The 25578-nt window shown below is 46.8% G+C and overlaps 1 protein-coding gene across 1 annotated transcript; it reads right to left on the bottom strand.

The window, feature by feature from the left end:
- Nucleotides 1–673: 673 nt before the first annotated feature.
- On the bottom strand, nt 674–20588 carry CRH (corticotropin releasing hormone). The gene is made up of 2 exons (XM_086966988.1): nt 20417–20588; nt 674–2789 (listed from the first exon to the last, which is right to left on the bottom strand). Exon 2 carries the CDS (start codon nt 2770–2772, stop codon nt 2284–2286), a length of 489 nt encoding a protein of 162 aa, XP_086823114.1. The 5' UTR covers nt 2773–2789; nt 20417–20588; the 3' UTR covers nt 674–2283.
- Nucleotides 20589–25578: the final 4990 nt, after the last annotated feature.

The following is a 25578-nucleotide window of genomic DNA, read 5'->3' on the forward strand; positions in this document are numbered from 1 at the left end:
ACCACTTGCACTACATATTAAAGGTGGCAAGTAGATATAAAGCGTTTACCTTGAAGATATAGTGATTTTCGGTATTTTGTAGTCTATTTGTGCAGGTCGATATTTCTCTAGTCGATATCTGGACATAAAGGTGAGAGGAGCTGTTATGGTCTTTGCTCTCTGGTATTTGTGTTGCACCCTGCTGGCTCAATGCCATGATAGTAACCTTTTCTCAGTCATTTATTTTTAGCCAGTCACTTTACATGCTTACGGGTAAATGCATGTATTTATCAATTATGTTTAATATAAATATCACGCAAAATCATCAGAGCACCTTACATAAAAAAGAAATATTTTTTTTAAAGTGATACACTGCATTAAACAGAAAATTCACAGTAAAACTAAGCACTGCATTCACCTTCCAAATGTTGAAAAAAATTAAAACAGATAGTTTAAGTCAAAATGAGATTAGGACAGCACAATTTCATGTCAAGTGAAATTTGTGAAAAAAGACCTTTCATGCTTAGAGTTTCTGAGATTTTTAACATTGGAGTTTCCCGATGGAATAAATTGGATAACTCACAAGGTAAAATGCCATAAAAATAATGAAAATCTGAAATGTGGTATAACAATTCAGATAAAAGGAGTATTGTAATTTGTGAAACAACAAACTCACAATGTTTAACTTTCCAGCAGGTAGTTTGGGGGCCCTAAATGTACCATCATTATTGACAAGGCCAGCAGATTTATAATTATGTGCTCACTGGACCCCAAGACAAGAGTCCTGTTGTCCACGCTACTTTGTTAGTTCTTAGTCTAGCTGCAGAATGGAAAATAGCTTTTAAGGGCTCAAGGATGGTCTTCAGTGGGCCAGTTGCGTAGCATAACCCGAGTCCACCCTTGACAAAACACAATCCAATATGAATGAGGTAAAGTTAGTATATCCCCAGACATTACTGTATTGACATGTTCAACCGTGGATAGGTTGAAGTCAAAAATGAACCCAAGAGTCTTTACCAACAAAGATAAAGTGGTTAGAACCCATTTAAAATGATCTCTTGGAGGAAATGTAGAATAGTAAGAACACATGGAGCCTTCCTCGTGAAGTTTAATTTGTGGTAAACTTAGTTTACAACCTACCTTATGTATTTTGAGCCCTAGTAGGGAGTGAAGATCTCTGCCATGAATGCTAAGATCTCCAGAGCCGTAAATCCCACTCAAGGGGTGAAAATAGGGTGTTGTAATGCATGACTTAACTTTGGAACTTCCAAAAACATGGAATTTTGTTCACATTCCCAAACTACATCCCAACCTCTTTCCACACTGGAAATAGTCAGATATTTACCACAGTACTGGGCTGGCATAACTCCTCTTCCAAGGTGGGACAGAAAATGGATCCGACCCAAATGTGGTGAGGGTGTAGGGGAAAGGATGTCTCCAAGGTGGGAATAAGGAGAAAAATGTGCATTTGCGCAGGGAAATGCACTCCCTTCATATTGAGTTCCCCGCCACGGAGAACTCTGTAAAGAGGAAATAGATCACCAAATTGAAAATCATGGGAATTCCCCAGGAATCTGTTTGGAAACCTGAGCCAAGCGCAGTTTTCTATGAAGATTCTTTCAGGATGAGATGAATGCCAAAACGTAGCAAATCTGTGTTTGCAGATTTGCTTCTTTTTTCACAGATAGAGCCTGTGTTGTCCCTCCAAGTTTCACAAACTCACCCTTGGTAGTTGACTTTTAACAATTACTGAGATGTTTTATAATCATTCCATGTCTATGACTGATTTATTGGCCAGATATGATCCACTGTGGTAACGTTCAGATAGATCTAAATGTAGTAGCGTGCTGGTGTATAGAGAGCGCCAGCAGAACCTGCAAAATGAATACTGTGGGAGCTGAAAAAAGCCACTGTGCGAATTCCTAATCCCTCAATGCTCACTTGATTGTCCAAAAAGAGGTACTTGGCCACCAAAACCCATCCATTCTCTTAAAGTGGTAATCAGCACTCATGCTTCACTGTATCAATTGCTGTGCTAGTACATACATTTTTTAAAGCAAAACTACTAGTACCAAAATACTAGCATACAAAGAAATGTTTCTTAAAGGGTCGGAACTGGATGATGGTGACTCATAATTTGACGCCAGTGTGCAGCAATATACCCGTAGTCAGGTATTTGCCATTTCAAAAGCAAAAGTACAAGACCACAGTGCATCACATGATATTTGCGGAGTAACTTGCTCAGAACTGACATGGGGCAACTTCAGATCTCTAAGGACCATTTCTCCAGCAGGAAAGGACTTGCTATTTGCCTGCGGTGTCCATGAGTTTTCTGTTGCTGTGGGCTTGGTGAGCTATCTGCTCTGCCCTGGCCATCTCCAAGACTTCTCGCAGGAGGTGAAAAGTCAGGTCCAAGGAGATAGGTGGATCCTCGGATCGCTTGCCCTTCTCCGTAGGTTCCTCCCGCGTACTATAGGAGCTTTGCTCCCCACCAAGAGGGCTAGCCCTGAGCTCCCCCGTCTCTGAGCCCTGCTGCAGGAGCTGCATTTCTTGGAAGGCCTCAGGCAGGCGGTTTCCTGAAAGCGAGGCTGGCAGCCGCTTGTCGAGGTTCCCCAGGCGGATGAAGTACTCCTCACCCATGCGTAGCAGGAACGGCTGGAACTGGAGGTGAGTTGAAGGTGGGGAGGACAATCCCAAGACTGCAGCAAGGGGTCTGCCAAGGGATCGGCTTTCATTGCTGGGAAGTTGAGCGACCAGGAGAACCACAGTGGAAAAGAGCATCTGCAGCTTCATGGTGGGAGACACAGAATCTGCAGGAGAGGGAGAAGAGAAAGAGAAAGCCAGTTGAGAACAAAAACAATGTTGTACCTTGTTCTCATCCAATAATTAAATTGAAAAACAAAATTATTCCGGGAACTCACAAATGGGATAAGATTTTTAAAGAAGACAGAGTTGGGAAGGTTAGAGTCAGGAAGAGCAGTGTCAATGACAGTCAGATTATGGGGTTCCAGAGAAATAGCCAACGATATTCTGATATGCAAACTAATATGTCACATGCTTGTTCTCTGTGTAGGGTAGTTCAATATGTTAAGGCATTTGAGGAAGAGATCCATGTGTAACATGCAGCCTACAGTCCTGGTGAATAGCTCATGGGAATCTCTCTACAGCCAGCCTTATGTGACCAGCAAGTCAAGAGTTTGAATCCTTGTAGATTTTCACTTAATAAAGTGGGTGGCCCTAAATGAGGTAATACTAATTAGCTCAAATTAAGTTCCAAAACTGTTCTCTGTATTCGCTTATATGTAAGCAGTGACTAATGGCGTAATTACAAAACTCCATAGCTCGCATTCACCCAGAGCACACAAATGCCTACATTCTAAAAATATAGACCGTGAGAAACTTTTTTCTCAGTTTATGTCTTTGACCAACATGCAGAATGCCGTTTTCTTATCCTAGATAGACTGTCAAGTCTGTTAGCCACTAATGGCCATTTTCAGATCGGCTCCCTTTGACATCTGACACCTTTTTAAAGGTCAGGACAAAACTTGGACAACAGAGACATTTGTAGTTTGGTGTTGGCAGTGAACGAGTCACCAATCACCCTATCTGGTTGCAGGGACCGTTTGCCAGTTGAGGCTACATGATTGCCAGCACACAGCCCTCCTAATGCGGGAGCAGGCCAGAATCCTTGCACAGCCGGGATCTAATCGGATTTCTACTCTGTGCCGGCGCTCTGTTCATCTCTATCTGCAGCTGTTTGCCTCATCTCCAACCGAAGCATGTTTCAGCACCATGGAGAGCAAGCATGACAACTGAGTGCAACCCTGAAAAATCAAGCACTTCTTCAGAAACTTCTGAGTTGCACCGGCATACTTTACACTGCTGCCAGCACCACAGAGCTAAACCTGCATCTCTTACACTGCTGTCAGCACCTCATATACCCGCATCTCTTACACTGCTGTCAGCACCTCATATTCCTGCATCTCTTACACTGCTGTCAGCACCTCATATACCCGCATCTCTTACACTGCTGTCAGCACCTCATATACCTGAATCTCTTACACTGCTGTGAGCACCTCATATACCCGCATCTCTTACACTGCTGGCATGACTTATATCACTGCATCTCTTACACTGCTGTCGGCACCTCATATACCTGCATCTCTTACACTGCTGGCATGACATATCACTGCATCTCTTACACTGCTGTCAGCACCTCATACAGCTGCATCTCTTAATATATCACTGCATCTCTTGCACTTCTGTCAGCATCTCATATACCTGCATCTCTTACACTGCTGGCATGACATATCACTGCATCTCTTACACTGCTGTCATGACTTACATACCTGCATCTCTTACACTGCTGTCAGCACCTCATATACCTTTATCTCTTACACTGCTGTCAGCACCTCATACACCTGCATCCTTTACACTGTTGTCCGCAACTCATATACCTGCATCTCTTACACTGCTGTCATGACTTACATACCTACATCTCTTACACTGCCTTCAGCACCTCGTATACCTGCATCTCTTACTCTACTGTCAGCACTTCATATACCTGCATCTCTTACACTGCTGCCAGCACCATAGAGCTCAACCTGCATCTCTTACACTGCTGTCAGCACCTCATATACCTGCATCTCTTAATCTGTTGTCAGCACCTCATACACCTGCATCTCTTACACTGTTGTCCGCATCTCATATACCTGCATCTCTTACACTGCTGTCATGACTTACATACCTACATCTCTTACACTGCCTTCAGCACCTCGTATACCTGCATCTCTTACTCTGTCAGCACTTCATATACCTGCATCTCTTACACTGCTGCCAGCACCATAGAGCTCAACCTGCATCTCTTACACTGCTGTCAGCACCTCATATACCTGCATCTCTTAATCTGCTGTCAGCACCTCATATACCTGCATCTCTTACACTGCTGGCATGACATATCACTGCATCTCTTACACTGCTGTCATGACTTAAATACCTGCATCTCTTACACTGCTGTCAGCACCTCATATACCTGCATCTCTTACACTGCTGTCAGCACCTTATACACCTGCATCTCTTACACTGTTGTCCGCAACTCATATACCTGCATCCCTTACACTGCTGTCATGACTTACATACCTACATCTCTTACACTGCCTTCAGCACCTCGTATACCTGCATCTCTTACTCTACTGTCAGCACTTCATATACCTGCATCTCTTACACTGCTGCCAGCACCATAGAGCTAAACCTGCATCTCTTACACTGCTGTCAGCACCTCATATACCTGCATCTCTTAATCTGCTGTCAGCACCTCATACCTGCATCTCTTGCACTGCTGTCAGCACCTCATATACCTGCATCTCTTACACTGCTGTCAGCACCTCATATACCTGCATCTCTTACACTGCTGTCAGCACCTCATATACCTGCATCTCTTACACTGCTGTCAGCACCTTATATACCTGCATCTCTTACACTGCTGTCAGCACCTCATATACCTGCATCTCTTACACTGCCATCATGACGTATATACCTGAATCTCTTACACTGCTGTCAGCACCTCATATGCCTGCATCTCTTACACTGCTGTCAGCACCTCATATATGCACATCTCTTACACTACTGTCAGCACCTCATATACCTGCACCTGTTACACTGCTGTCAGCACCACAGAGCTAAACCTGCATCTCTTACACTGCTCTCAGCACCTCATATACCTTCATCTCTTACACTGCTGTCAGCACCTCAAATACCTGCATCTCTTGCACTGCTGTCAGCACCTCATATACCTGCATCTCTTACACTGCTGTCAGCACCTAATATATCTGCATCTCTTACACTGCTTTTAGCACTTCGTATACCTGCAACCCTTACACTGCTGTCATGACGTATATACCTGCATCTCTTACACTGCTGTCAGCACCTCATATACATGCATCTCTTAAACTGCTGTCAGCACCTCATATACATGCATCTCTTACACTGCTGTCAGCACCTCATATACCTGCATCTCTTGCACTGCTGTCATGACGTATATACCTGCATCAATTGCACTGCTGTCATGACTTATATCACTGCATCTCTTACACTGATGTCATGACTTACCTCACTGCATCTCTTACACTGCTGTCATGACTTATATACCTGCATCTCTTACACTGCTGTCATGACTAGTCATGGGCGAATTTTGCGAATCTCGCGTTCGCGAATTTTGCGGATTTGCGAACTCGGAATCCGCAAAATCCGCGAATTCTCGCGAATTTGCGGATTTTTTTTTTTTGTGTGTTCGCGCGGGTTTCTGCCAGGTCGCGAGGGTTTTTGTACAATTTCACAAACGCGAACTTACCTGTCGGGTCGCAAGTTTTGCGAACTTGTTGTTTCTATGTGTCCAGCCTGTTTGGGACACTCTTCTTCATCACTGCCACCCTCTGTCACCACATGCCACCCTCTGGCTCACCCATGCCACCCTCTGTTTCATCACAGCACCCTTTGGTTGTCCAGTGTACATTATTGTGGCAAAGCAAAGCACACCTTCCCTGCCTCAAGTGACCTGAATTAATTTGGGGCTGATTAATGTGTCACAGAATATTTTTTTAGCTGGCACCTGCTTCCTTAGTGCTTCCTGATTAGTGATCTTTTGCACTTGCTAAGTGCTTTCATTGTTGCAAAATTAGTTACAACACCTGCCCTGCCCCAACTGACAATAATGAATTAGGGGCTGATTAATGTGTCACTGGATTTGAACTTCCAGCCTGGCTCCTGCTTGTCTCCCTTAGCTGTAATTCAGGACCTTTGTGGCATATGTGTAACTATTCTGAGGGTCAGAGCAGGGTCACATAATAGTTGCAAGTAGGCAACTGAACTCTGGAGGGGCCCCTCAGGAAGCACTACAGGAAATGGCTACTAATGATGAGCTTGAACTTTTGAACCTGGTAAGTAGTTTCAGTTTTGCTAAGATCGTATTTCTGCAATTTAGCGCTTATTCGCGGGGCGCGAAGTTGAACTGGGAAGCCGCGAACTCACGCGAACAGTGCGAGCAAGCCATAAAATCCGCTGCTCGCGGATTTGCGGATTTTGCGGGAAATTCACGAATCTCGCGGATTGCGAATTTACCGAAAATCCGCCAAATCCGCGAGCGGAACGGATTTTCCGCCCATACTTAGTCATGACTTATATACCTGCATCTCTTGCACTGCTTTTAGCACTTCATAGATATAGCTGCACCTCTTTCACTGCTGTCAGCACCTCGTATACCTGAATCTCTTACACTGCTGTCAACACCTCATATACCTGCATCACTTATACTGCCGTCAGCACCTCGTACACCTGCATCTCTTGTCCTGCTGTCATGACTTATGTACCTGCATCTCTTGCACTGCTGTCATGACTTATATACCTGCATCTCTTACACTGCTGTCATGACTTATATACCTGCATACCTTGAACTGCTTTTACCACCTCAGAGATATAGCTACATCTCTTACACTGTTATCAGCACCTCATATACCTGCATCTCCTACACAGCTGTCAGCACCTCATATACATGCTCTCTTACACTGCTGTCATCACCTCATATACCCACATCACTTACACTGTTGTCAGCACCTCATATACCTGCATCTCTTACATTGCTGTCATGACATGTATCTGCATCTCTTGCACTGCTTGTAGCACCTCAGAGACATAGCTGCATCTCTTACACTGGGTTCAGTGCTGCAGTGCTACACCTGCATGCCCTGCACTGCTGTCAGCCTTGCAGAGCTACACATGCAACTCTTACACTGCTGTCAGCACTACAGCTGCATATGCATCTCTTGCACTGTTTTCAGCACTCTAGAGATCACCTGCATCTCTTACACTGCTGCCAGCACCTCATATACCTGCATCTCTTACAATGCTGTCAGCACCTCAGAGGTATACCTTCAACTCTTGCACTGCTTTCAACACTGCAGAGCTACAAATGTTTCCGCTACACAGCTGTCAGCACTGCAGAGCTACACATGCATCTCTTACATTGCTGTCAGCACCTCAGAGGTATACCTTCAACTCTTCCTCTGGTTTCAGCACCACAGGGCTACACCTGCTTCCACTACACTGCTGTCAGCACTGCAGAGCTACACGTGCATCTCTTACGCTGCTGTCTGCACCTCAGAGATATAACTTCATCTCCTACACTGCTGTCAGCGCCTCAGAGATATTCCTGCATCTCTCGCACTGCTTTCGGCACTACAGAGCTACACCTGCTTCCACTACACCGCTGTCAGCACCGCAGAGCTACACACGCATCTCTTACACTGCTGTCAGCACCTCAGATATTTAACTGCATTACTTATGCCGCCTTTAGTACCTGATCAGAGTCCTACCTGCGTCTCTACCATTTATTGCTGCACTTCATGAGATGCAGCCTCATTATCCCGCTGATTTGTAAGCACCTCAAATCTATGCCTCTATCTCGTGCACTGCTTTTTTCACCTCAGAGCTGCATCTTCTTTCTGCCAGTTATTTCTATTCCTCGGGCGTACATAGTAAGAAACTGGAGTAATGGTTGTGGTGGGGGTGTTAGGTCCGACCTCAAATATTCACATTCCTTGTCAGGGTGAACCACTAAAATCACTAAATAAATTCTTGCTTAACCCACTAGTAGTGAGGCAAAAACTGTCAGGCTTATCTTAGAGGCAATGTGTAAAGTATTTTTTTAGCACTCAAACAGTAATAAAGTAACTAACACAACAAAAGAAAAAATCCAAACCAATTTAGAAGAATTTTCCAGCATTTTAGTAAATACAATGACATCAAAATTAACAAAATCCAATAAAGAGAACCATACATATGAATTTTTTAAATGTGAATTAGAAATATCACCAAAAAGTACAAAGAGCCAACCATGGTTATCTGGTCACACTAGACTGGGTCCAAGTAAAAAAAATTAAGCATGGGCGAATTTTGCGAATTCGCAATCCGCGAATTTGCAGATTTGCGAATTCGCAATCCGCAAAATTCGCAAATTCACGCGAATTTGCGGATATTTTTATTTTTGCGTGTTTGCGGGTGTTCGCGGGGCGCTTTGCGTGTTCGCGGGTGTTCGCGAGGCGCTTTGCGTTTTCACGGGGGGGTTTTGCCTGGTTAAAAACTGCCACCCTCTCGTTTTTTATGCCCATCTGCCCTCTGTACCACTCGTTTCTGTGCCCTTCTGCCCCCTGCCCCACTCATTTTTTGTCCCCTTCTGCCCTCTGTCCCACTTTTGTGCCCTTCTACCCTCAGCCCCACTTACAATGGCGCCGGCAAGCTGCCAGCGCCATTCTAAAATAGCTAGAAATAGCTTCAACAGGAAGCACAAATAGATAAAGTAATGCAGGTGCTCCAGTTGAAGGTCAAATTAAGTTACACAATCATTAATCACACCAAGTTTGGGGTGATTAATGATTGTGTAACTGAATTTGAGCAGCACCTGCTTTACTTTATCTATTAGAGCTTCCTGTTGAAGCTGACTTTTGTAACTATTTTAGAATGGCACTGGCAGCTTGCTGGCGCCATTCTAAAAGAGTTACAAAAGTCAGCTTGAACTTTTGACCCAATCCGTTCCGCTCGCAGATTTTGCAGGAAATTCTCAAATCTCGCGGATTGCGAATTTACCGAAAATCCGCAAAATCCGCGAGCGGAACGGATTTTCCGCCCATGCTTATAAAAAATTAAGGCTGAACACAACTGAGTGCGGGTCGGGTGCAGAGACCTGTTTCATCCCCATGGAAACTTCATCTTCTGACTAAGAAACTTTTATGGAGAAAAAGTAGTCACCGACAAGTCAGCAGCAGAATAAGCTGTAAGCTGGATCTGAAATTGGATTTGACATTGTGTTGCTGAAGAGTGGATCCCGGTGTGGTTGTTGATGAAGACTAGAAATCTCTGAATGGGAAAAGTCCAAAATCCATGCCCGTGGTGGCTTCAGCGATGAACAGAAGTTGCTCGGAGTTGGTCCTGATGAAGCCCTCTATGTTTGAGCTTTGAAACGTTTCTCAATGTAAGATCTTCAGTGGTGCAAACCATCAAGCTACGGCTGACAGGCGATTTGACAGATATACCTTTAACAGCAATCCTGCTCTCCATCGGTTCTCCACGCAGAAAGTTGGCAAAAAGTTTCTATGTCCCAGCTCTTGATGTTTGGGGTGAGGATCTGGCCTAATGGTTAGGGTGGTCGATCTTTAATCTGGGGAACTAGGTTTGAGTCTCGGCAATGACGCTCAACATCCTGTGATTCTGGGCAAATCACTTAATCTCCCCGTGCCTAACAAAAATGAATATGTCCTTGTGTAATGCAACTGATGCTCATGTAATACACTCTGATACCTGATACCTTCAGGTCAAGTATGTGCTATATAAAACTCAGAAGAAAAAAAAAGAGGAGTTCTCTCTAACACCAGCCAATGGTCCCAGACCTGGAGGGTACCACTTGGGGATTGAAACTCACTCCAACAGAGACCAGCAGGAGGGTCCAGGGTCTGGTTCCAGTTGCAACTGGTCAGCTGGGCAGATGGAATGGAATGAGGATTTGTAAAGCGCGTTGGCTACCCAGGGGCGTCCCAGCGCTGTAAAGAGCTTGAGCTGAGCTGGAGAGGCTGGAATAGGAGGGGCTGGGTGAAGTTTTAAACCGAAGTTTTGCTGAATAGCCAGGTTTTAAGAATCTTCCGGAAGGTGAGAAGGTTGGGTTCAGACCTGATATGGAAGGGGAGGGAGTTCCAGATCCTGGCTAGGTTGTAGGAGAGCGAGCGGCCTCCGCATTTGGCCTTCCTGATGCGTGGTACTGAGGCGAGGTGGGAGGTCGCAGATCTGAGGGAATGGGTGGGCTGGTAGGCTTTCACAAGGGGGGAGTTGATGGAGGGACCTGTTCCCCAGTAAGAGCGGTGTGCGATGCACATGCTCTTAAATTCAATTCTGGATCTCACCGGGAGCCAGTGAAGATCTCTCAGTCTAGCTCTTACTGAGGTTCGGCGGGGAATATCCAGGAGAATTCTTGCCGCACAGTTCTGAATGACCTGGAGTTTGTTGAGTGTGGATTGAGGTGCTCCAAGATATAAGGCGTTTCCACAGTCGAGGCGGGAGAGGATCAATCCTTGAACCATAATTCGTCTCGAGTGGAATGGAAGGAGAGGAAGGATTTTACGAAGCAGTCTCATCAGCCCGAAACAGGTGGCAGCGAGCTTGGTGGCCTGATGGTTGAAGGAAAGAGTGTGGTCAAGCCAGATGCCTAGGCTCTTGATTTGCTCCTTGGGTTGCGGGGGACTCCCTAAACAGAGAGGCCAGATAGGGTCAATGGTTTTTGCGATGTTATTTCCAAGGAGCATTATCTCTGTTTTGTCCCCGTTAAGTTTAAGACAAGAGCCAGACATCCAGGTAGCAACTGCTTCCAGGCATTCGTGTAAACTGTGATAAGAGTTAAGGGGGGGGGTCCAGTGCTACCACTAGCTGCGTGTCGTCCGCGTAAGTAACGATCTTCACCCCAAATGGTGCAGGTAGAGAGGCCTCTGGAAGCTTGTTGTGTCCCTGAGCTTAAACGGGAGGTCAGCCAACTGATCCTTGGAGCCACTTCTGGGCTCCTGGGTTCAAGGCAAGCAGGTCCAGTCTTCCTTCAGATTTCAAACAGCAGGACAGTCGTTCATCTGGTCTTCAGAGGTCCCAGACTGTTCTGAGGAGAGGTCGGTGGGTTCCAATTTTCCCCCACTGTATGCCACTGTCTGGGAGTGATGCACAACTCACCACTGGGAGGAGCCCTCAGAGGCAGGTGACTGCTGGGCACTTTCAGGAAAGCCTCTAGACGTTAGGCAAAAAAATGACAACTGTCTAAAAGTGTCATTTCCAAATTAGTATTATTAAATGGAACTTGACCATTAAGTTGGATTTATTTTAAAATTACTATTAAAATAAGTCCTTAAACCATTTTTTCTAGCGACCTCCAAACTGAATTTAGGACTTATTAAAAGTAATAGTGAATGAATGAATGAATGACTTATTTGATTCATTTTGGATAAATCATTACAATAATTGCATACAACAGAATAAAAGTAAGACTATTTATCAATATTAAAAATTAAAAACAGCAAAGTATTTTAAAAGATAAAATGTTATTATCAACAGCACACAAATACCAGACATTAACAGGAAGATCTTTAAAAAAAAAGAGCATAATGAATATTTCAACGTGGTGCCTAATAATCCCAATGCAAGTTGTCTGAGTTGTGGTAATTATTACCTTTCTGATGCAGCTTTAACTCTTCAAGGCCTTCCTTTTGCTACTTGTTATGTTTATAAATTTTCCAAACCGAGCGATTTCCATTGTGTCGGAGGTAGTGAAACAAATGCTAGTGCATAATAAAATTTGTTTAAACATTGGTCTAAGTAAAGTGCAATGTGCAGTTAAGAATTCAGGGCAGCAGCAGAATAAATGGACAGTCGATTCTCTTCCATACTTGCAAAACCTACATCCCTTATTGCCCATTGATTTGTTTTCTCGAATTTGCTCTATGCTCGTTAATGGGCAGGACCATGAACCTTGCACACAGGACATGATTTCTGCAAGATCTGCCCAATGCCTTTTTTTTTTAAATTGAATTCATTTAATTATTTTCATATGATTTTCATATTGATTCAAAGCGTGCCATTGTTTGTACTTTGGTCAGGTCTGCTTCCCTGGATACAAGTTGCACTTGTTTTTTTAGTATATCTTTCAGAGCCAAGTATGAATTTGTGCAAAAATGATAATCCGAGAGGAGATATAGATCTTTAATGGCAGCGGTCAGGCAATTAGACCATGGATTACTCTTGTGATTGAGATTATTTGGATTGCCCACTTAAGTGTGTCTGGTTTTGCATTCAGGTAATAATGTAAACCAGTGTTAGTCTATAGGTGAGCCGCACTAAAAATCAACTTTAGAGGTTTTTCACTCTCAGGACATGTAAAACATTAAATATGCATGTCCTACTTTTTAACCACATCGCTGCTGCGGCTATTCCGCCGCAGCGCTAAGAGGGCGGGGCGGCCGCGCGGTGGCCGCATGCTGGTGACGGAAATGCTCCGTCACCAGCCGTGGTTGGGCTGTGCTCGTGATGGAGCGGTTCCGTCATGGCCCCGCCCGCTCAATAGAACGAGCCGCGCAGGTGCGAAATCAGCGCCGCGCAGGCGCGGCGGCCGGGCCATGACGGGACCGCTCCGTCATCAGCACAGCCCAACCGCAGCTGATGACGGAGCGGTTCCGTCATCAGCATCGTACGGGTTAAATGCCATGCACCCTGTTTGGTGGGGGTTTCAGATTTACTCTAGGGGTGTCTTATAAGTATCTAAAAGTAAGGTTTAGCACTGGCAAAATGTTTGTTTTGCCAGCTCGGAATGACAGATTAAAACTGCATACCCAGGTACCATGCTGCTTTAGCGCATGGCACGACGAGTGCAGCAGCCCACTAGTAGCATTAAATATACATGCCCTGGATACATGTTTACCATATACTATGGATTTACAAGTACATTTAAAAATGTGATAATTAGGGATATGTCGATTCTAACATTCCGAGAGATGAGCACAAGCACTTTACCACTGGTGAGCAGCAGGAGTTAAGTGCTCAGAGTCCTATGGCCAGCAAAAACGAGTTCGTCAAAATTGAGGAGAAATGCCACGAAAAACATTGCCGTTTCCAAGATACTCCTGTATCATTTACACAGCTTCCAGCTCCTCGAGCGGTGCGCTACCATTTTCTGTTGCTGCTTTCGGAATCTCAAGTGAGCACCCCTTTCACTTACACAGCCTTCAGGATCTCAGAGCTGCACTTGAACCTCTTGCACTCCTTCCCGCGCCTCAAAACTAAGACTAACTTCTCCACTCCAGTTACTATCTCTGGGATACATTTCGATTTCTCCTGCTGCTTCCTGCACATTAATGCCTTCTCTTTTGCTGTTCTCAGGTCTATGCCTGCGCCTCTGTCGATGCTGCTTCAGTGCGTCAGAAACGCCTCCGTCTTCACACTGTTTCCAGAACCTCACAACTCCAAATGTGCCTCTTCCCTTGCTTTCTGCGCCGCACATCTTTTCCTGCATCATCTCTTGCTTGTCTTTGGCGCCTTGAAGCTAAACCTCTGTCTTCCCACTACTTTCAGCTTCACCCCATTGCTGCCACTCTTTTAAGCAGCTCACGGGAACAAGTGCATCACTTTAGCTGCTTTTAACAGCTCATAGAACTCTTGCATCCCTTCCACTGCTTTCAGCAGTTCATGGGTGCACCTGCATCCCTACCACTGCTTTCAGCAGTTCATGGGTGCACCTGCATCCCTACCACTGCTTTCAGCAGTTCATGGGTGCACCTGCATCCCTACCACTGCTTTTAGCGGCTGAGGGGCACCCCTGCACCCATTACCCTGCTTTTGGCAGCTCAGGGGCACTCCTGTACACGTTCTACTGTTTTCAGCAGCTCAGTGGTGCAAGTGCATCTTTTTCAGCAGCTCGGAGCCACGCCTGTTTCCCTTGCCCCACTTTCAGAAGATCATGGTACACCTGCATCCCTTCCAGCAACTCAAGGATACACCTGCACGATGACCCCTACTTTCAGAAATTCAGTTGTACTACATTTCTTCCACTTATTTTACAAGCTCATGAATACACCTGCAACCCTTTCTTTGTTTTCAGTAGTTCAGTGGAACATCTGTATCACCATCACTTCCACTGCTTTTAGCAGTTCATGGGTGCACATTCATCCCTTCCTCTGTTTTCAGCAGCTCAGTGGAACATCTGTATCACCATCACTTCCACTGCTTTTAGCAGTTCATGTGTACACATTCATCCCTTCCTCTGTTTTAGCAGCTCAGTGGAACATCTGCATCGCTATCACTTCCACTGCTTTTAGCAGTTCATGGGTGCACATTCATCCCTTCCTCTGTTTTCAGCAGCTCAGTGGAACATCTGTATCACCATCACTTCCACTGCTTTTAGCAGTTCATGTGTACACATTCATCCCTTCCTCTGTTTTAGCAGCTCAGTGGAACATCTGCATCGCTATCACTTCCACTGCATTTAGCAGTTCATGGGTTCACATTCGTCTCTTCCTATGTTTTCAGCAGCTCAGTGAAACATCTGTATCACCATCACTTCCACTGCTTTTAGCAGCTCATGGGTACACATTCATCCCTTCCTCTGTTTTAGCAGCTCAGTGGAACATCTGCATCGCTATCACTTCCACTGCTTTTAGCAGTTCATGGGTACACATTCGTCTCTTCCTATGTTTTCAGCAGCTCAGTGGAACATCTGTATCACTTCCGCTGCTTTTAGCAGTTCATGGATACACATTCATCCCTTCCTTTGTTATCAGCAGCTCAGTGGAACATCTGCATCGCCATCACTTCCACTGCTTTTAGCAGTTCATGGGTACACATGCATCCCTTCCTATGTTTTCAGCAGCTCAGTGGTACAAGTGTATCGCTTTCACTGCTTACAGCAGCTCAGGGATACACCTGTTTCCCTTCCACAGATTTCAACAGCTCAGGGATACACCTGAATCTTTTCCGCTGCTTTAAGCAGCTCAGAAATACAAGTGCATCACTTCCTCTACTCTCAGCAGCTCCGGGGGTACCCCAGCGTTTCTTCCTCTGCTTTCAGCAGCTCGGTTGTACACTGGCATCCCTTCCTCTACTCTCAGCAGCTCATTATTACACCTCCACACGTTCCTCTGCCTTCAGCAACTTAGTAGTTCGCCTGCATCCTTTCCGCTATGTTCAGTACCCCTGTAGTACATCTGCATTCTGCCACTGCTTTCAACAGCTCAGAAAAACAGGTGCACCACTCCCACTGCTTTCAGCAGCTATGGGGTACACCTGTATTCCTTCCACTGCTTTTAGCAGCTCACGGGTATACATACACCCCTTCTTCTGCTTTCTGCTGCTCGGTAGTATACCTCTGTCACTTTCAGTGTGTTGAGCTGCTCAGTAGTACATTACTATCTCTTTCTCTGCTTTTAACAGCTCCGACATACACGAACTTCCCTTTTACTTGGTTAAGCTGCTCGATCGTACGTTTCAACCCCTTCCAGATCCTTCAGCAGCTCACTAGTTCACCTGCATGCCTTCAACTGCTTTGAGCAGCTCAGACGTACATCTAACATTACTTCCACTGCTTTCAACTGCATCCCTTCCACTGCATTCAGCTGGGCACAGATACAGCAGCATCCCTTGTACTGCTTTGAGCACCTTTGAGGTACACCGGCATCTCGTTCACTGCCTTGAACAGCTCTCAAGCGGATCTGTTACTTCCTCATGGGAAGAACCCAAAGGGTCAGGCTGCCATCCTTCACGTCAGAGACCAATAAACTGATATGCCATGTCCCACGGAGATCGCCCCTCAGGCCTATTCTTTTCAACATATACATGACACCGCTCGTCAACATCAACCGATCACAAGACATCACCATCATCTCCTACTCTGATGACACCCAACTCATCCTCTCCCTGACAGACAAGACAAAAACCACCAGAACCAACATCACGAACTGCATGACCATGTTAGCAGACTGGATGCAAATCCACTGCCTGAAGCTCTCAACTCTAACAAGACAGGAGTGCTGGTCTTGGGTAACAAGACCTCCCCATGGGATTCCACCTGATGGCCTTCGGAGCTAGAACCAACACCCACATCCACAGACCATGCAAGGAATCTAGGGATCATCCGAGGTGACAAGCTCAACATGACGGCTTAAGTTAACGCAGTGTGCACCTCTTGATTCCACATCCTACGCATGCTGTGATCTTCAAATGGCTGCCTCAGAACACCAGACGGACCATCACACAAGGACTCATCACCAGCAGGATGCTTATGCTGGAATCTCCAAACAACTCCCACACAGACGATTCAGAATGAAGCCACAAGAGTCATACTCAACCTACCACGCCGCACCCACATCACACCGGACCTCAGGAATCTTCAGTGGCTCACCATTCATAGGTATATAAAATTCAAACTTCTTAGGCAGAGATCAAAGCCCTACATAACAAAGGACAAGAAAACCTGAACAGCCACACATACTTTCACAAACCCCCCTGCCTCACTCTCACTCACGTACCGCATTTTCAAAAGCAAAACTAGAGGTCGCTCATTCTCCTACATGGCACTCAAGACATGGATTTACCTCTGTCAACACATCAGAGCCTCTTCCACACCTACTGAGTTCTGCAAGAAACTGAAGACATGGCTTCCCGTATAAGCACCCTGGAGACCACACATCTACACGCCTTGCCCATGTGCCTGGATACCCTCTTGTGTGATTAGTGCACTATACAAACCAACATAGCATAACATAACATGGGTACACCTGCATCACTTCCATTGCTTTATACAGCTCAGAGGTACACCAGCATCCCTGTCACTGTTTTGAATAGCTCATGGATACATCTGCTCTTCCACTGCTTGTGACATCTCAGAGACACAACTGCATCCCTTCTACTGCTGTGACCAGCTCTAAGGTGCACCTGCATCCCTCCTATTCCCATGCACAGCTCAGAGGTACAACTGCATCTATCTCTCCCACTCCTTTGCACAGCTCGGAGGTGACCTGCATCTATCTCTCCCATTCCCTTGCACAGCTCAGAGGTACACCTGCATCTATCTCTCCCACTCCTTTGCACAGCTCAGAGGTGACCTGCATCTATCTCCCCCATTCCTTTGCACATCTCAGAGGTACACCTGCATCCCTCCTGTTCGCTTGTACAGCTCAGAGGTGCACCTGCATCTCCCCTATTCTCTTGTACAGTTCAGAGGTGCACCTGCATCACCCGCATTCCCTTGTACAGCTCAGGGGTGCTCCTGCATCTCCCCTGTTCACTTGTACAGCTCAGAGGTGCACCTGCATCTCCCCTATTCTCTTGTACAGCTCAGAGGTACACCTGCATCCCTCCCATTCCCTTGCACAGCTCAGAGGTACACCTGCATCTATCTCTCCCATTCCTGTGCACAGCTCAGAGGTACACCTGCATCCCTCTCATTCCCTTGTACAGCTCAGAGGTGCACCTGCATCTATCTCTCCCATTCCTTTGCACAGCTCAGAGGTACACCTGCATCACTCTCATTCCCTTGTACAGCTCAGAGGTACACCTGCATCCTTCCCGTTCCCTTGTACAGCTCAGAGGTGCACCTGCATCCCTCCCATTCCTTTGCACAGCTCAGAGGTACACCTACATCTCTCCCATTCCTATGCACAGTTCAGAGATACACCTGTATCTATCTCCCCCATTCCTTTGCACAGCTCAGAGGTGCACCTGCATCCCTCCCATTCCTTTGCACGGCTCAGGGGTACACGAGCAGCCCTTTCAGAGCTACCTAGACTTTGGTGATGGCTCGTTATATAGCTGTTTTCTACGCCTCATAACGACCCGTTCTCTTTTCCACTGCTAGTTGTGCCCCCTCCAAAGTATCACGCCTCAGTACTTGTATAAAACGGCAACAGACCACGGGTGGATGGAGCTTATCGCCTGGGCTAGTGAGAGGGTTCGCAGGCGAGAGAGAGGAGGCGGCGAAGAGGGGTCATTTGCAAGTGGAAGAGGGAGATAGACGAGCGGGGAAACCGAGTGCTAGAACTGGTGACCAAGAGGCAGGGAAGACAAGGAGATGGTAACTGAGGAGTGACCCTGAGTGACCCCGCGGGACTCCACCTGAGGACTGACTGGGAGAAGCAACCCCGGCCGTGTAGTTATGATTAACACGAGTGCAAATGTGCTGAAAGCGAAGGGGCGATTATGTAGGGGACGTGTGTGAGTGTGAGCGCAACATGCCTCCCGTCAAGGCGTTCCACGCAATAAGATGTCACGGGGAGATAACACGGGGAGGACAGAAGGGGGAAATCTGGGACGAGCAGGCATCACCTATCGTGTGTCAGAGACGAGCCCCCACACACACAACTTGCACGTGCTTTCCGTAGGACCTCTGAGCTCCCTTCCCCCCAAAAAGTCCCGTTGGGGCCGCCGTTGACCCTGGCACCGAATGAGCCCCCTCCTACCCGCCCTCCCTCCACTCCAGTACCACTACCCGCCCAGCGCACCCGACCGCACCCCTCCAGCCCCGAGACTTGCAGAATTCCGTGGGGTGCAGATGGTTGAGCAACCCACGTGACATGAACCCGGATACTTCAGACACGTCACAGGTCCGCTCCACTGTGCAGCAATGACGGCCACAGCAGCGGGTCCGCGCAAAGACACACATTCACTCCGAACTATTAGACCCGGCCACGTGTTGCTTGTAGCCGCGTCTTGCCGGCACCAAAACTCTAGAGCTTACTCCCTGGGGTCCTGGGCTGCACCGCACACTCAGGGAGTTAGACACAGAGCTGAAACTGCAGCAGGGCAAAGAGCGGATATACTTCGGATGGGTGACCTGTTGCTGGAGGGAAATGTGTGAGGGGATCCGAAGAGGTGGCTGACAGATGCCGAACGGCTCCCAATAATAGCTAAAGTCCCAAAGTAATGCAAGATGTAAACGACCACTCAGCCTACAGCACATGGCTTATCTACACAAAATACATGTTCCTGCAGTGGACACCTGGCCCAGGTGTGCAGCTAGCGATGTCAACCTCAGGCACCTGGGTCTCTAGGCGTTGTCAGAATGCCAGAAAACAGTTACGACTCAGTTCGCCGTTAAAACGTGGAAGTCCGCATGCTGGGTTTAATTTAAAGACCGTTCTTAAACAAAACTAGGGGTCAAAGTTATAGAATTGCTGCGAATTTTTGCCAATCTATGGCGCGAAATGAGAGACAATGCGGAACTGAAGCTATCTGCATAGCAAAGACAGAAGACAGGTTGCAGGAGCTAGACTCATCCGAAGGAATTTGGGAACCTTAGGAAGAAATATTTATGGACCCCGTTCGGAATTAGCCATTTCCAAACCATACTGATTTCTAGGTTAAAGTGTGAGATCGAAAACTAGACAAGTGAGGTAGAGAGAAGGGTCTCTTTCCCAAAGCCCCATAGAAGGTGGGGGACAATATGTTCTTACGTGTAACTGTATTAACAATCTTAAATGGGGAAATGTATGAATGTACAATGTTTACATGGAAAATCAGTCAACAGGGAAAAAGAAAAGATTGAGGACAGAAGGTGACTTGCTTTTTGATACATGCCGAAACATATCGATAAACTAAGTGAAATCGGAAAAATAGAGACACTAGGTGGGAGGAAGGTCATTAACATCCAAAAGTTACCCATTTCTACAATAAAGAGTCCCTCTGTCATTGTTGCACCCAACCACGACTAATCCAGCTTCTCCAATGATAAGGTGAGCTATGAAAGTCGAGGCGCAGTACTTGGGCAAGAGGAAAGGCGCAAGAAGCGCGCACCGGGTGGTTTTAAAAGTGTCCTCGGAGGGACTCGTTGCGATCACAAAGTGTTTTCCGCGCTGCGAGCATAGTCAGCTTCACTCACCTTAGTTCCTCTGCGAGAGCGGGGACTTCGCGGAGCACCGGAGGCGCTGCACGGGGCAGGTGTGCCAGGTGCGCTGCTCCGGTACCAGGGCGCTGTCGCGGTGGCAGGGCTGCTGCTGCGCTGCACGGGGAACGCCGCTGCGATGCTGAGGTGCCGCGCCTTCCTCGCTTCTCCGCTTGCCTCTCCCTCCCTCCTCACACCTCTTGTGGGAGTAAAGTCTTCACTAGAAGGAGCACCGGTGTTGGATTTTTATAGTTTGTCCCCTCTGGTGGCATCACGCAGCGCTCGCCTAATAATCTGACGATATCTTGACACCTCATGCGCACCGGCTGCTTGTGAATAAGTAATGCCCAGCCCCCCTCCCCCACCTGCTCCGCCATAGCCCCCTGTCACCATTCACCGTGCCCCCACTTATGCACGCACACTGCCAGCGCCCGCCTGTGACGCAGGAGGCCCCCAAGCAGCAGGCTCGGCACCAGCCGCCCATTGATAAAAATACCTGAATGAGGTGCCCCAGGGGCACCAGGCAGCAACACATGGCCTCTCATTCGCAGCCCCAAGAACAGAGTGACCTGACACTTGCTCCGGATCAGGAATGGGGCCACAGTGGGCCGTGCTGCCCCCTGGGGTCGGGTCACGATGGAGCAGCAGCCTCTAGTCTAGCCCTAACCATAGAGTCACCGTGGGACATGTTGCCTCCTGATGAGCTAGGGGAGGGGTCATAGTGGGTCATGCTGTCTCTAGCCCCAGAGATGGAGTCACAGTGTGGCATGATACCCCTGGGTCCGGTGAAGGGGACACAGTGAGGCATTCTGCCTCTAGCCCCAGTGGGGGGATCACAGTGGATGAATTCTGCTTCCAAGCTACCCTTGGGGCACAGTGTGGCATGATGCCTCTGGCAGGGGCGGCTGGTGACATTTGAAAGTGGTGGGGAGTAAACTAATTTGCATATTGCACCGCAGCGATCGAGCCCGAACCACCTTGCATCCATCCATACATCATTCATGCATCCACCCATCTATCCACCCACCCACCCTGCATCCATACATCATTCATTCATGCATCCACCCATCCATCCATCATGCATCCACCCATCATGCATGCATGCATCCATACATCATTCATACATCCACCCATACATCCACCCACCCATCCTGCATCCATACATCATTCATTCATGCACCCACCCATCCACCCATCCATCCATCATGCATCCACCCATCATGCATGCATCCATGCATCAACCCATCCATCCACCCACCCACCCTGCATACATCATTCATTCATGCATCCACCCATCCATCCATCATGCATCCGCCCATCCATCCATCATGCATCCACCCATCATGCATGCATGCATCCATACATCATTCATGCATCCACCCATCCATCCACCCAACCATCCTGCATCCATACATCATTCATTCATGCACCCACCCATCCATCCATCCACCCATCCATCCATCATGCATCCACCCATCATGCATGCATCCATCCATACATCATTCATGCATCCACCCATCCATCCACCCACCCATCCTGCATCCATACATCATTCATTCATGCACCCACCCATCTATCCATCCACCCATCCATCCATCCATCATGCATCCACCCATCATGCAAGCATCCATCCATACATCATTCATGCATCCATCCATCCATCCATCCACCCATCCATCCATCATTCATGCACCCACCCATCCACCCATCCATCCATCATGCATCCACCGATCATGCATGCATCCATGCATCCATCCATACATCCATACATCATTCATGCATCCACCCATCCATCCACCCACCCACCCACCCTGCATCCATACATCATTCATTCATGCATCCACCCATCCATCCATCATGCATCCACCCATCATGCATGATCCATCCATACATCATTCATGCATCCACCCATCCATCCACCCAACCATCCTGCATCCATACATCATTCATTCATGCACCCACCCATCCATCCATCCACCCATCCATCCATCATGCATCCACCCATCATGCATGCATCCATCCATACATCATTCATGCATCCACCCATCCACCCACCCATCCTGCATCCATACATCATTCATTCATGCACCCACCCATCCATCCATCCACCCATTCATCCATCCATCATGCATCCACCCATCATGCATGCATCCATGCATCCATCCATACATCATTCATGCATCCATCCATCCACTCATCCATCCATCATGCATCCACCCATCATGCATGCATCCACCCATCCTGCATCCATACATCATTCATTCATGCATCCACCCATCCACCCACCCATCCATCCTGCATCCATCATTCATGCATCCATCCACCCATCATGCATGCATCCATCCATGCACCCATCCACCCACCCATCCACCGAACAATCATTAATGCACCCACCCTGCATTCATCCATCATTCATGTATTTTTATGACCATATAAAAATAATTTATGGACTCTAACAAGCCTTTAGGATCGATGTTGAAGGATGTGCCAGTTTACATATTACATCACCCCTACCTTTTTATGCTGGAAACCTTCTACCGCCCATGTATTTGCCATCCTGTAAGTCCTAGGTATGTACTATACAAATTCACATACAAACATACACCAACATGCATGCAATAATAAATGCATATATCATGCTATTCCGCCTCTACCGTTTGTTAACATTTTGAAATTTTATAACCTTAGTTCAAAGAGTACATTATATTTGTGGTGACAGTTGTTAACTCATTTTCTGGAAAATGTTTATAAAATGAAATCTGTTGAAGGCTGTTGTTGCAACTATCAAAAAAGAAATTCTGAGAATTTTTACATTTCCAAAACCCCATGCCGTGAAATAAACGGGTGACCTGGAATAGACGCACACATTTCTGCAGCAGATGCTTTAACACTCTGAACGATCTCAAGTCATTTGTGCAAGCTAGTTTACTGGAACACCGAAAAACACACACTCTTACCATACTGCCGGTCCCGCACACGTCACAGGCTCACAGCGCCCCTGGCCAATCCTGGCGCCAGGGGCACAGGTACCCTCTCGCCCGCAGAACGGCCATTAGGGCTCCTGATGGGCATGCGCAACGCCGCCAAAACACAAGTGCGCATGCGTGGGCACGGGTAAAAATTCACCCTCCGTCCCCACGCATGCGTACTTGTGTTGCCGTCTGTACAATCATGTCAATGAATCAACATGACGCCCACCCGGCGGTCTGACGTCATGTTGATTCATTGACATGATTGTCACGAGGGAGCTGCGGGCGGCGTCGGGCAGGGGGGGCTACGCCCCCACGCCCCAATGGACGAACCGCACCTGGCATCCGGCCGCAGGGATTGAGGTCACAGCGGGGCATGATGCCCCCAGCTGGAGAGAGCGCATTGTGCCTCTTAGCCTCAGTGGTGTGGTCACAGCGAGGCATGCTGTGTCCAGGCCAGGGATGGGGTCACAGTGGGACGTGATGCCTCACGCTGCAGAGATAAGGTCACAGGGGTGGGGTCACAGTGGGACATATTGCTTCCAGGCCAGGAATGGGTTCATGGTGGGGCTCACTGTCTCTAGTCCTATGGATGAGTTTTAGTGTGGGTGCTGCTTTCCGCCCCATGATCGGGGTCACAGTGGGGTAGGCTGCTTCCGTCCAGGGATGGAGCCATGGAGAGATATGCAAACTCTGGATCAGGGATAGCGTTAATGTGATGTATGATGCTTTTAACCCCAATGATGAGGCCACTGTATTGGTAGGTTCCCTCGAGAACCTAATAAACCGCACCAGGCGCAAGATGCTGATAGAAACACAGAGTTTATTACTTAGGGCCATATGTATCAACATACACTTTTGCGATTCCTTAATAGAGATTTTTAAGGAATCGCTATTTAGAAATCGCAAAATGGTATGTATGAAGAGATTCGCTATTTTTAAGCGATTCCTTAAAATTCCTTAATTGCGATTAGCAAATTGCTAATCGCAATTAAGGAATAATTTCCCCTTCATTACTATGGGCCAGGAGGCCCATAGGAATGAATGGGAAATTATTCTCAATTTGCAATTCGCAATTTGCTAAACGCAAATTGAGAATAATTTAAAGGGTGCAGGGGTGTCTCAAGAACACCCTGCTGCACCCCTGAAAATGACATGTGTGCGCATATGGAGCACATAATGCCCTAAGGGCATGTATGAGCGTCACATGGCACCATTGGATTTAAAAAAAATGCTTTTTTAAAAGAATTCGCAACTTAATTTGCAATTCCTTAAGGGCATTTCGGATTTTTTTTTTCCTTGATACATTGCATTTAAGGAATCGCAAAATTTGCGATTCCTTAAATGCAATCGCAAAATAAGGAATGGCAAATTTTGCGATTCCTTATTTTGCACCCAAATTGTTTGATACATACCATTTTGCGAAAATGGGTTCGCAAACGCCGAAATTCTGCGAATTTCGGCGTTTGCGAACCCATTTGGCCTTGATACATAAGGCCCTTAATGCCTTAACTGATGAGACTTTTTCACCTCAGCGCTGAGCCCTTTTTTGATATTTGGGTTATTTCACGCTTACAAATTCATAACTTTTTTTGCACATAAGGTATCCTTACCAACTTAGTTTCTTTTTTCCAACCTCCAGGAGATTCTAAAGGTACCCAGGGTTTTGTAGATTCACGAGGGAACTGAGAAAAAGCTAGCAACATTTTAGGTGGAAAAAATGGGAAAAGGTGCTGTGCAAGAAAGTGTCTGTTTTTTCTAAAATGGCACAAATGAAAGGATTGCTGTGCTAAGATCATCATCTTCCCAGTGTTCAGAAAAATGCAGAGTTTCAAAAACACAATTTTGTTTACCAGAGTGTTGCCATTTTTCTGAGAGGCAGTCCATTTTCCCTAATTTTTGCGGTTTCAATCTACTTAAAGTTTGTGGTGGAAATAGGTGTGAATTCCATAGGTTATCCCCAAAGCTATTCACTCATGAAAATTAGATACAATTGCAAATTCATCAAGGGGTCATTTGCCTAGCTCGCTCAAGGTTTTCCTAAAGAAATTAGCCTTGACATAAAAAATAAATAAAGAAAAAGTGTATGAAAAAACAGCCTTATGTGACAATATTTCCATCTGTAACTTCTTGTCACAATGGCCGAATTACGAAAGCAATATACCTTTACATCCCATAGACCCTTCTTGC

This window comes from Lissotriton vulgaris, chromosome 4_1 (assembly GCF_964263255.1).
Source record: "Lissotriton vulgaris chromosome 4_1, aLisVul1.2, whole genome shotgun sequence".
Taxonomy (NCBI): Eukaryota; Metazoa; Chordata; class Amphibia; order Caudata; family Salamandridae; genus Lissotriton; species Lissotriton vulgaris.